This window comes from Haemorhous mexicanus, chromosome 19, assembly GCF_027477595.1.
Source record: "Haemorhous mexicanus isolate bHaeMex1 chromosome 19, bHaeMex1.pri, whole genome shotgun sequence".
In the NCBI taxonomy this organism is placed as follows: Eukaryota; Metazoa; Chordata; class Aves; order Passeriformes; family Fringillidae; genus Haemorhous; species Haemorhous mexicanus.
This window is the reverse complement of record NC_082359.1, coordinates 13223487-13235739: the sequence shown is the minus strand read 5'-3', so window position 1 is coordinate 13235739 and position 12253 is coordinate 13223487. Positions and strand designations below refer to the sequence as shown.

The 12253-nt window shown below is 49.9% G+C and overlaps 1 protein-coding gene across 3 annotated transcripts in view; it reads right to left on the bottom strand.

Annotated features, from left to right (window-relative positions):
* The window catches only part of GLT1D1 (glycosyltransferase 1 domain containing 1), a 45903-nt gene extending 34679 nt beyond the window's left edge, over positions 1 to 11224 (bottom strand). For 2 of the 3 annotated variants that reach the window (XM_059863368.1, XM_059863369.1), the window contains exons 1-3: positions 11088 to 11224; positions 2252 to 2400; positions 220 to 325 (exon numbers count right to left, since the gene is read on the bottom strand). In XM_059863368.1, coding sequence (XP_059719351.1) covers positions 220 to 325; positions 2252 to 2400; positions 11088 to 11155 — 323 coding nt within the window. In that variant the 5' untranslated portion in view covers positions 11156 to 11224. The remainder of the gene's footprint in view (positions 1 to 219; positions 326 to 2251; positions 2401 to 11087) is intronic. The other variant, XM_059863370.1, reaches the window with a different exon arrangement.
* Between the last annotated feature and the right edge of the window lie 1029 nt (positions 11225 to 12253).

Below are 12253 nucleotides of genomic sequence, written 5' to 3'. Positions count from 1 at the left end.
GCAGGGAAATGCAAACAGACTGCACACAGGCTGCATTTCCTGACCAAACTGCTCCCCTTCCAGCAGAGTCACCAACAACAGGTAAAGGATTTCAAGCAGTCCAGCCTTTGTCTGCTGGCCTCCACATCTTCAGTGGTTCCAAGTGTGTAGGGAAACTCCCCAGAGATCTGCCACACAAAAATGCAATTTCAGTCAGAAACCTCCCAGCCCTGCTCTCACCTGGCTCTCTCCAGCACTGCTCCCATGACCTGGCGTTTCTCTTTGCATTTGATGTCTTCATTGACATCTGTCCCGCCAAAGATGATCCCAAAGGGAATTCTGCTCCCTGCAAAGCAATGAGAAGTGGGCCAATACATCCATGTAAGGACCAGGAGTGAAAAAGTACATTGATAACACTGAATCACCTATCTGGGCAAAAAATCTTTGAAAAGAAAACTTGAATTTTTGGTTTTTTAGCACTGTAACGCCCCACACAATAACTGCACTTTCACAGGACATCAAACCAAATGGGAAACAAAGTTTGTTGATAAAGACAGAAAATGCACCACATATTTCAATTTGTATTTGAAAGTTAAGTGAGCTGTGAGATCAGGATTTATTAGCATTGCTAATTTCCTCATTACTAAATGAGAGAGCAAGCAGAAAGAACGAAAGACTAATTACCAATCTGGCTACTTGGAGATTCTCCTTGGCATGTGTTGATATTATACTCAAATGTTTGCAGGTGGAGGGAATTAATGTGCACTATCAAAGCACCACTGCCTCTAATCTTCCAGAGACAGACTGTCTGTAACACCTTATAAAATATGCACTGCCTCTGTCATAAATTAAAAAAGTGAATAATTATGATGCCATCTATCAGGTGTGTTGATCCTGTAAAGAGAATTTCCAGGATGAGGCCAAGCAGATCAATGGCATGGCAGCAGTGGTAGTGCAATCACTAAATTTCTAAATGTCCCAGGAGCCAGGAATGTTCTCTGGATCCCTTTTTTCCTCCCAGAAGTCTGCAGTAACCTTTCCACCTTGTGATCATCTCAGCAACCTCACTGTTACTGCCTTTCAGAGACTTCTGGTTTATTTTTCTTGCAGTCACTGCAGATGCTTTTTAGAAGAGAGTAACTGATTTATTTGAACTCCTGAGCTCTTGTAAGGCACGAGGCTTTTCAGGTCACTTGGGACTTTGAAAAGATCACAGCAACAGCATTTGGGCATTGCCATGCAAGTTAAACTCCAGTACAATTTTACTCCAATAAACACTTCAAGTTCAACTTTATCCTTTTTCCCTCAGCAAAAATCCCCCCAAAAAAACCCCAAAAAGACAGTGCTCACACTCTCCATACACCTCCTCCAAAACAGTTCAAGATCTTGTCAAAAAACCAATCATCTCTATGTCCTGACAAGCCTGAACTGCCATGTGAGCACAGCTCATTTTACAGAATTATTTTGTACTTGTATTTCAGGTCCCTGCTGAAATCAGAGCCCCTCTGGAACAGAATAAAGCCAGGCACAGCAATTCAGGCTAAAACCCCCAGAACAGAGTGGGGGCACTGCTGAAGTCTCCAAACCCAGCCAAGCACTGCCCCTGGGAGCAGTGGAAGGGGCAGTTCTGTGCCTTTGCCCATGAACAGATTCCTGTAACTCAGGGTGCTCTCAGCTGAGGATGCACAGGGGTTATTGCAGCAGGTGAAATCACTGCCTGCAATCCTCAGAGCCAGTGCTTCCAGTGCATCATCAGTGGCAGGCTAACATTTGGCTCTGTGTGGCTAGAGAGAACAGAAAATTTTATTATTTGTCTGATAACGCCCTGTCTCCTACAGTTTGGCTGACAGGAATGTTATTTCACATCGGAAAACCCTGACTCATTTTTGAGCAGAAAAATCCAATCAGCCTCCCTGCTTCCCTCCATTTGAGCCCAGCCCCAGCCAGCCAAGCCACTGTCCTCTGCAAGAACACACCTGCTGAAAGGACCCTGATGGCAATGCAATGCTCTCGTCCTGGTGCAGTTCAAGCACTTCATTTCCAAAAGCACCATGTGCTTTACAAGTACAATTATTTGGTTCTCTCTGAATCAGATCTCCCACTGAGAGGGATTTTTGGCATTTCTGAGCGTTTGCTGAAATGGATAACCAGAGTGAGGACATTCTGTGTGGGTTTACACATTCAGAGCCCTTGGCAGCACTGAGGACTCATTCTCTGCCCTTGCAGCTCTCTTCTGGGAGGAGTTTTGATTGCAAAGCAGAAAGAGGATTACCTTGCAGCAGTCTGCCTCCTTTATAGAGGTGAATGGCCAGGGCTGCATCAAACTTGTCTGAGGAGGTCAGGTGTGCTATTTCAGCTGGGCTTTCATACATGAAAGCATCTTTAAGAACACAGATGTGACCTGCAGCATGTAGATGATTCCTTCATTATTGGAACAAACAGAGAGAGAATAAAGAAGTCACTGTTAATGTTACAGGCACACCAGTGTGTGGAGCAAACTTAATCAAAACTTTGTTCCTTAAACTGTGCTCTGACTTTCAACTTTATGCCAGTTTTGTTCAAGCAACCAGGAGCTGTTCACAAGGCTGTTTGTTTTTTTTTTTTTCCTGGAAGATATTTGTTATCTTCACCACTGTGAAGCCACGGGCACCTTCCAAGCAAGGTAACACTGCCTGGGCCAAGCCTGATCAACACAACTTCCAAAAATCAGAAAAGATGAAGGATGCTCAGGACCCTTCAACTTATTATTCTGAGGCCCTCCTTTTGAAGGGAGGGGTTTGTGTCAGAATTTTTGTGTCAGACCTTGCTCTTAGAGGTTCTCAGCCCCTTGCTCTGGAGCAAGGACACCAAGTGAAGAAAGCACAAACGTGTCCAGCTGGTCAATGCTACAAAAATACAGAACATCAAAAATGAATGCATCAAGAGAGCTGAACTGTGTTCCCCTTGTGTTTGATGGTGGCTTTAATTGCTTCTTGTCTCAGCTCACCCATTTACAAACCAGGCAAAGGATAACTGAGGTATAAGGAAAAAAAACTACACAAAAGTAATGACACAAACACCTTCACAACCTGCTTTAAAAACCTCAGTTCCACCAGGAAAAAGCCAACAGCAAAGCCCTGGCAGTGAGCTTAGCCATGCCTCTTTACATGCAGTGGTTCTCTCGTGAAAACCTTGGTGCAAGGGCTGCCAGAGGCAGGAACTGACTGAGTACAGACAGCTCCACTGCCCCTGACCAGAATCACTTATCAATGCTCCAGGGACACCAGCCAAAGCACAGAGCAGCAGATCTCAGCTGACTGGGGCTGTTTGCACTGTCAGGATCACACAAACACCACCAGAACGTTCTGTGCTCGCCCTGTGTTGTGGCAGCTGATTGATTTCTCATCATGTATTAATTGTTCTGGCACTGAAGTCCTGCTAGCTCACTGACTGCCTGGATCACGCTGGCTTTCATCTCCTGATTACTGCACAGCCTCCCAAGAAATGTGATTTTCTGTCCTGCAGAAGTTAGTTATTCCTGCAGAAATGGGTGCTAAAAGAGCTGTAAAATGTCTGGAGGCCTTGGGAGGAACGTGCTAGCACTGTCAGACAGAGCTCCACTGGCACAACACATGCTGCTGGATTGCCTCCTCAGCCTCAAAACAAACCCCTCCCATTCCACCGTTCCAAACAAGACCAATAAATGATGACAACTGCTAATAAATAATCAAACACAGCCACGTTTTAAGCTCCTCATCTACACTGCTGAGCCATTCCTAGCACCAGGTGCCCCATGGCCTGGTTCCAAGGACCTGCCCTGCTCTTGAAAGAGGCTCTCCATTTGTATCCCAAGAATGATGCCCAAATCTCCCAGCTGGGGAGGGAAATCTCCCAGGCAAATCCTTGGGATGCTGCTGCATGCATCCCATCATTTCACAGGTGCTCATTAAATGGTCTAAAAGGGTTTTTTCCCATCAGCATTCCAATTACCATAAATCACTAGCATGTACCAGCAGTATGTTTGCATCTTACAAGTAATTTGAAAATAACTCTCTCAGGACATCAGGAATCAAGAAACTCAGCCAGGAATTCCAATCAGAAGTGTTTTTTTTTAAACACACTAGGGATGACTACTTCTCCTCCCCACTCTGCACAGCTCCACACCTCCCTGGGGAATGGCAGCTGTTTCTGCAGGAAATGGAGAGGGACTCCCTCAAGTGTTCCAAGGCTCAGAGATTGTGCATTGCCTCTACAACTTCAATTTTTTTATATTTTTACACATTTTTATCCTACTCAGGAGCACGTAAAAAATTTGCATACATCTTTAGAAGGAAAAATAAGCAAATATTCCCAGAATAATTCAAATTGCCAGATTTAAACAGGCCTTGATCCCCTAAACATTCTATTGCTCTTGATATCACTAATCACAAGTTCCAAATGATGCATCTATAGAAACACACGTGTGGAGAAGCTGAGTTATTGGGTAGTATTTAAGTGCTGAAATTTACAGCCTTATTTTCATATTTTCTAAATGGCTTTTCATCCTCATAACCAGAAAAAGCAGAGTGATTCTCACACATATGCTGTTACCAAGGAACATGATTGGGAGTGCTGCAGTTATTGCAGGGATTTTTTGGGAAGACTGATCTGTGTGTGAAGTCACAGATGTCCCTGAATGAAGCCCAGGCAGAGGAGACACATCATCCACATCTCTTCTCCTCCTGGCAAACGTCTGCTCACATCATTCTGCCATCTCATAAACAAATACTTTGTGAGTGAGAAATAAAAATTAACCCAGCTCCTGCTGTCTGGGGATCAAAGCCAACACTGGAAATGCCAAATCTCAAGGGTGCATTTTCTCTCTATCACAGTTCTTAACACAGGAATAAATCCCCACTATCTTAACAAACCCTGAACATTGCTTGGATCTAGAAACTGCCTCGCCACATTCTTCCCTTCTGCTGGAACTCTCGTGGAAGCCAATGCCATGACCTGGGGAAATAATATTTCTAAGGTGGAGTTGAGCTGTCAGATCCCCGATTTTGGGTGCTTTTCTAAGCAGAAAGCATCAGGGAGAACTTCAGCCATTCAGTAAATGTGAGAGAGCATTTTTAGAAGCACTTTATACAGGCCACTGCTTACTCTGATATTTATACACACCTGAGTAGTGCACAAACTATTTCCCAGCCCCCCTCATTTTAGCATTCAGGAAATTAATTTCTCTTTTGTTTGGTACATTTTTAATATTCTCTGGAAATCAGAAAGCTTGTAAGTGACACTTTCAAGTGCATTCTCTGGACCTACACCGTGTGCAGAGATCCTGCTAAAAGCTACAAGCCTTTCCTGCCACATTTTCACTCTGAGATTTCTACACAAAAAGCATTTTTCTCTAACACATCTGTGGAATACCAAGAGATGTTTTACAATGTTTAATTTTTCATTCCCTACATAATTGATCAGTACTTCTCACTTCTCCTGGCTAGCAGCCTCCCCTCCTTCAGCACCAATCTGCAGCTCACAGGTTTGCATATAAGGAAACAGTTTCAGAGTTCCACACACAGCCTGGCTGATGAGAAGGCACAGGAGTTAAAAGTCTGCTCATTTCTAGGGTATTATGGTTGTGAAACTGCTCTGTTTTCTGTGATGCCTCCCTTTCAGAAACATCTACCTACTAAATTTCAACAGATATTTAATGGAATTACTCGCAGACAAAGAATGTTTGATTTCCAAAAAGTTCCTGGTAGGTGGATACACTGACACTTCTTGAATGGCACAAAATAGGCTTCATCCAAAAATATCAATTATCTCTTTCCCTCAGCTGTCTGCTCTGCACAGCAGCTGTGCACCAACTCCTGTTAAATGTATATGGCACAACTCAGAGCTCGTAAAGGGAGCAGAGTCATTCCAGGGCCTCTCAGGAACTCGGCCAGACCTGAATGCTCACAATTCCCAATGAAGCTCATCAAATTACACGAGCTGAAACCCTGCCTGATCTCCTGCTTTCTTTGTAAATGATCTTATTTTTTCAGAATTGTTTAAACAACGTGTCTTTCATTTCATTTCCCTCCCAAACTTCTCCTTCAAGCAACATAGACAAATTGCATTGGCGTGAGTGAACTGTGAATAAAGTTCACCACGAATCAGAGAAATAAAAAATGTGAGCGAGGATGGGGACCAGCTCCTCCTGTCTCTGTGTTCTGAAGTCAGTAACTGAGCTCTGGAAGGACCAAAGAACTCTGCAAAGCTTGAACCCGTGTTACAAACAGCTCTTGCAGTGCAAACCATGGCAGGGAGCAGCAGCACTGAGGACAGCCCCTGTAAATGATGGATCTCATGCCAAGGTGCAGATGAACACCTGTCCTGCAGCTTCCTGCTCTGGGAATGGCTGAGCAGAGCCAGCAGGGATGTCCCAACCTGAGCAGGGATGTCCCAACCTGAGCAGGGATGTCCCAGCACCTGAGCAGGGATGTCCCAGCAGGGTTGTCCCAGCCTGAGCAGGGATGTCCCAGCAGGGATGCCCCAACCTGAGCAGGGATGTCCCAGCCTGAGCAGGGATGTCCCAGCCTGAGCAGGGATATCCCAGCAGGGATGCCCCAGCACCTGAGCAGGGATGTCCCAGCACCTGAGCAGGGATGTCCCAGCACCTGAGCAGGGATGTCCCAACCTGAGCAGGGATGCCCCAGCACCTGAGCAGGGATGCCCCAGCAGGGATGTCCCAACCTGAGCAGGGATGTCCCAGCAGGGATGTCCCAGCAGGGATGTCCCAGCAGGGATGTCCCAGCACCTGAGCAGGGATGCCCCAGCAGGGATGTCCCAACCTGAGCAGGGATGTCCCAGCAGGGATGCTCCAGCACCTGAGCAGGGATGTCCCAGCAGGGATGTCCCAGCAGGGATGCCCCAGCACCTGAGCAGGGCCAGCAGGGAGGGGCAGGAGCTCCCACAGCTGCCCTGAGGACAGGAGGATCCCCTGCCCTGGGAGTGCTCTCCTGTGGGATTCCACCACTGGCACACAGGGTAAAACCAAACAGTAGAAATGTCTGGATTACTGAATACTCCAATAAATGTCTAAGCTCAAAACCAATTGTCCAGAGGAATGATAACACCGTCAGAGTTGTGGTTTTAATTCTCTTGCAGCTGATGACCTGGAGATTTACAGAATGGCTGGCTTAACTGGCCAGTTAATGAGAGACAAAACAATTTCTCCCTCTCCAGAAAACATTTACATATTGGCAAAACAGTTAATCTAAATCTTTCTAATTAACCTATTAATTCCAGATTTCTATTCCTCCTTACTACCAAGTAATAAATGATGAACAAAGGGGCAGGGAAGAATAATTTCTTTTCTTCCTTGACACCCTCTTTGATCTCATTTCTAAGGCTGAACAATGGCAGCCAGCAAAGACTTTTGCTCAGTGCTGTATTTATTCATTGCTCGTATTTTTAAGGTGATTAAGGATTATGCACACCAAGAGGAAGAAAGCCCACAGCACATTCATTATACCTCTTGTTTTAGCAAGTTGAATTTTAGCCAAATTAGATTCTGGTACCTTTGTCACCACTTACTTTAAAGTCAGGAAATGAATATCTTATTTATGAAAAGATGGAGCAGTTATTGCAAGAGCTGGAACACCATAAACAGAGCATACACTGTGATATTAAGCCATAAAATTAAACTATGCTGGCAAGTGTTCAACCCGGAGACAACACCATTGTTTCATTTATATTTAACCAAAAGTTCAAAATTAAAAAAAAAATGAACAAAACTTCCTAAGCACACACGCAGACACAGCTGAGGCCAAATATTCATTGGAATATGTGTTTTATACATGATACAAAGTTTGGCACGTGCACATAACCCCAGGTATGGCAGATGATGTTAGAAGGGACACAGCCAAGCCTTTGGCCACACATAGAGGTTTTGTGGGGTCTTTTTTAATGGCAAAAAGTCTTAGAAACACCAGTATTGGATAGAAATATCCGCACAGGATGGTTTTAGTGACAACCTGACTAGCCTTTTACTCTGGAAAATGGACTTCATTGCTAGCTAATCCTCTTCACTTTTTTCCTGATCAGAATTTTCTTTCCCTGAAGGCTCATTTATATCATTTCAATAAATAACATTTGCAGCAGGTGCTGAGGCAGGAACTGAACATGACACAAGGTACTCTCAAGCACCATTTCTGCTGAGATCCTTTGCCCAGCTTTATTGTGAATGTGAACTAAGTTCATCTTTCATTATTTTCTTTCTGTTTGAAGGTCTGTGCACATGAGAAAGCGGCGTCCACTTTGTGTGAGGAATTCCCACACTTTGTGTGAGGAATTCCCACACTTTGTGTGAGGAACTCCCACACTTTGTGTGAGGAACTCCCACACTTTGTGTGAGGAGCTCCTGGAAGCACAGGATGCTGCTGTGGGTGGCTGGGCTGTGCACAGGGCACTGGAGATGTGCTCACCCAGTGCAGCTGCCTGCACTGACGTGGTTTTGTGCTGAACCATCTGCCAGCTGAGCTGCTGTGCCTCACCAAGCCCATGTCCCTTCACCCCAAAACTCATTCTTTCAGGCCACCATCAGGTGTCACAGCTGCAGCCACCAAAACTGCTGCTTGCCATGATTCAGGTAAAGGCACCTGGCTTAGCCTCAGGACAGTGTGCTCCCACATTCACTATCAATATCAGTGCAACTGAGAGAGTTTGATCTAATATGTGAATGCTTGCTTTTCTGGCTTATTCAGACTTGTTTTAACTAGAAACAATGCAAAACCTGCTTTCACTAGATTAGCTCTGAACAGCTCCAGTCTAAATGTACGTCTGACTTCCCTCAAAGTGGAATTGAAGTAGAAGGTAAGTAAATATTTAATTTGTAAAGGTAAATAACCTTATAGAGGTAAAAATGAGCAGTGATGTGCCCAACAATAACTAGTCTTGTATTATCCAGTGAGAGCAAAGGGTAAGATATGAAAGGAAATGCAGAATGCCACAGGAACTCTGCTGGAATGTATACACATAAAGAATTTACACATAAAGAATTTACCCGTTTTGTCTCGAAGTTTTAGTAACAAGTATTGTTTTAAAACAGCAAAACCTTCAGCTTTCTCTGGAGTTTCTATCCTCAGTGCCTGGGGGACAGGAAAAGCAGATATGTCCTACCAGTACCTCATACAACAGAGCAGCCCTGCAGAAGTCCAAGGCTGCACTTGGTATGACACAAGCAGTGTGAAAACTTCATGTCTGGGGATGCTGCTGTGCATAACCTCCCATGTGAGACATTGCACAGATCAAGGTCAGGGAAAACTTGTAATAGCAGAATGCCCCAAGAGATCCATCTGAAGATAAACAACTAAACTGTGGACAACTTTTAGATAAGATGAAACCAAACCGTTATTTCGGGCCTCAAGAGGACAAAATCACTGGGAAATTGTGGTTTTTTTGTTTTTTTTTTTTTTTATAGTGACTTAATTTTTTTTATAGCTGACACGCACAGTGAAGCCCCAGCAGCAATGCTCTCAGCCACGTCCCGTTTCCACGTCACAGAAAAAGCTAAACGGGGACATGAGCAATACCTCTGCGGTTCTGTTCGCCCGCGCTATTTCCCAGCACTGCAGCGCCCTGTCCGTCATCCGTCCCCAGCAGAGCCGCACGTGGCAGCAAGGGCAGGCACGGGAGCGGCTCCTGCACGGTGCAGCCGGGGCTGGCTGCGGCACTGCCCGTCACACCGACTGTGCCATCCCCGCACAGTGCAGCCGGGGCTGGCTGCGGCACTGCCCTGCCACCCGACTGTGCCATCCCCGCACGGTGCAGCCGGGGCTGGCTGCGGCACTGCCCGTCACACCGACTGTGCCATCCCCGCACGGTGCAGCCGGGGCTGGCTGCGGCACTGCCCGTCACACCGACTGTGCCATCCCGCACAGTGCAGCCGGGGCTGGCTGCGGCACTGCCCTGCCACCCGACTGTGCCATCCCCGCACGGTGCAGCCGGGGCTGGCTGCGGCACTGCCCGTCACACCGACTGTGCCATCCCCGCACGGTGCAGCCGGGGCTGGCTGCGGCACTGCCCGTCACACCGACTGTGCCACCCCGCACGGTGCAGCCGGGGCTGGCTGCGGCACTGCCCTGCCACCCGCCTGTGCCATCCCGCACGGTGCAGCCGGGGCTGGCTGCGGCACTGCCCGTCACACCGACTGTGCCATCCCCGCACGGTGCAGCCGGGGCTGGCTGCGGCACTGCCCGTCACACCGACTGTGCCATCCCGCACGGTGCAGCCGGGGCTGGCTGCGGCACTGCCCTGCCACCCGACTGTGCCATCCCGCACGGTGCAGCCGGGGCTGGCTGCGGCACTGCCCGTCACACCGACTGTGCCATCCCCGCACGGTGCAGCCGGGGCTGGCTGCGGCACTGCCCGTCACACCGACTGTGCCATCCCGCACGGTGCAGCCGGGGCTGGCTGCGGCACTGCCCTGCCACCCGACTGTGCCATCCCGCACGGTGCAGCCGGGGCTGGCTGCGGCACCGACTGTGCCACCCCCGCAGCCTCTGCCCGCCGGGGCTGTGCGGTACCCGGGCCACGCTGCGGGGATAGAGCGGCCCGGGCTCCGCCGGCCGTGCCCGCTCTGGGCACGCACCGGGCGGGCGGTGCCGGGCAGCGCCAAAGGGGGGCGGCCCCGCGGTGTCCTTGGCCCCGGCCACCGCCCCCCGCACACCCCCGGGGCCGCCGCCCCCTGTACATCCCGGGCCGCCGGAGCCGCCGCTCCCCGCACACCCGGCCCCGTGGGCTCTCCCGCCGCCCACCGAACACCCGGGACCGCTGGAGCCGCCGCCCCCCGCACACCCCCGGGGCCGTGGGCTCTCCCGCCGCACACCGAACACCAGGGGCCGTGGGCTCTGCCGCCGCCCCCCGCACCCCCGGGGCCGTGGGCTCTGCCGCCGCCCCCCGCACCCCCGGGGCCGTGGGCTCTGCCGCCGCCCCCCGCACCCCCGGGGCCGTGGGCTCTGCCGCCGCCCACCGAACACCCGGGGCCGCTGGAGCCGCCGCCCCCCGCACACCCGGGGCCGCCGGAGCCGCCGCCGTGCGCCGGCGCGGGCCGCGCATGGCGGGCGCGGGGCGCAGCGCATCCTTCCCATCGCGGCACTTACCGGATCCTGGCGGCCGTGGTGGCGTTGCCGGTCTGTGCCCGCAGGCACGCCAGCAGCAGCAGCCTCATCGCGGCCGCTCCGCTCCGCCCGCCGCCGCCTCACCTGCCCGCGGTGCCGGAAACGGCGCTGCGGAGCGGGGCCGGAGCGGCCGCGGCCCCGAGCCCTGCGCCACCCACCCGTGCGGGGATGGGCCAGCTTTGCCAGGTGCTCCCGGGCAGAGGGAGCAGGTTTGGGTGCCTGCCCGCACCTCCGGACAGCGCGGTGTGCCCTCGTTAGCCCGGCACAGAGATGGCCCGCTCGGATGGTGGCCGGGGAACGTTCATTCAAAGGCCTCCTGAGGAGAGCATCCCAGCCTCTGCCTCGGGATGCCAGCCAGGAGGTGCCCCATGCTCGGTGCAGGAACAGCGTTAGGAAAAAAACTAAACGTGGGTAAGATGCCAAGCACCAGAAGAGCCAGAGGAATGTGCTAGTCAGAAGAGTAAGGCAGTGGGATGGTCAAAGAGCACTCCCAGCATCAGGAAGACCACATAACGAAGCAGAACCAAAGGTGTGCGAGACCAGGGAAAAGGCAAGAAACCACAGCAACAGGCAGGACCCAAAGATACAACAAAACAGGGAAGAAAAAAGAAGAAACCTGAACTCCAGATGAAGAATATCCCAAAGCAGCAAGCCAGTCTGAGGATAAAAGGGTGCACCCCAGTTACAGAAACACAGACCAGCCGAGTGGGGCAGCAGGCAGGCAGGTGAGAGGCCAGCTCAGAGAGTCCCTTGGGACATTAATAGGAAACAGGTGGCTGAAGGTAGACACCCACCTGAACCTGTTCCAACATCTTGTAACAGTATTGGGACCAGGTGCAGGACATTGGTGGTGATGAGAAGGGGCTGATTGGACAGAAACTCACTTTTTTGCTTATAACCTAGTCTGATTGCCTGATGTCATTCACCACAGGGTCACACAGATGCCAGCTTCCCCAAAGGCTGGAGAAGACAGGGAAAAGTGGTCTTCAAAAACTCCAGTGCCTGGTTATTGTGGTTTAAATTACTCTTCAAATTTCAGTGTCAGGTAGACAGAGAAAAAAGATGCCACATGCAGAGAAATATTGAACTAATAATTTTTGAAACAGTACTTCTTCCAATAATTTGTGTGGATTTGTGAGGCTATCAGG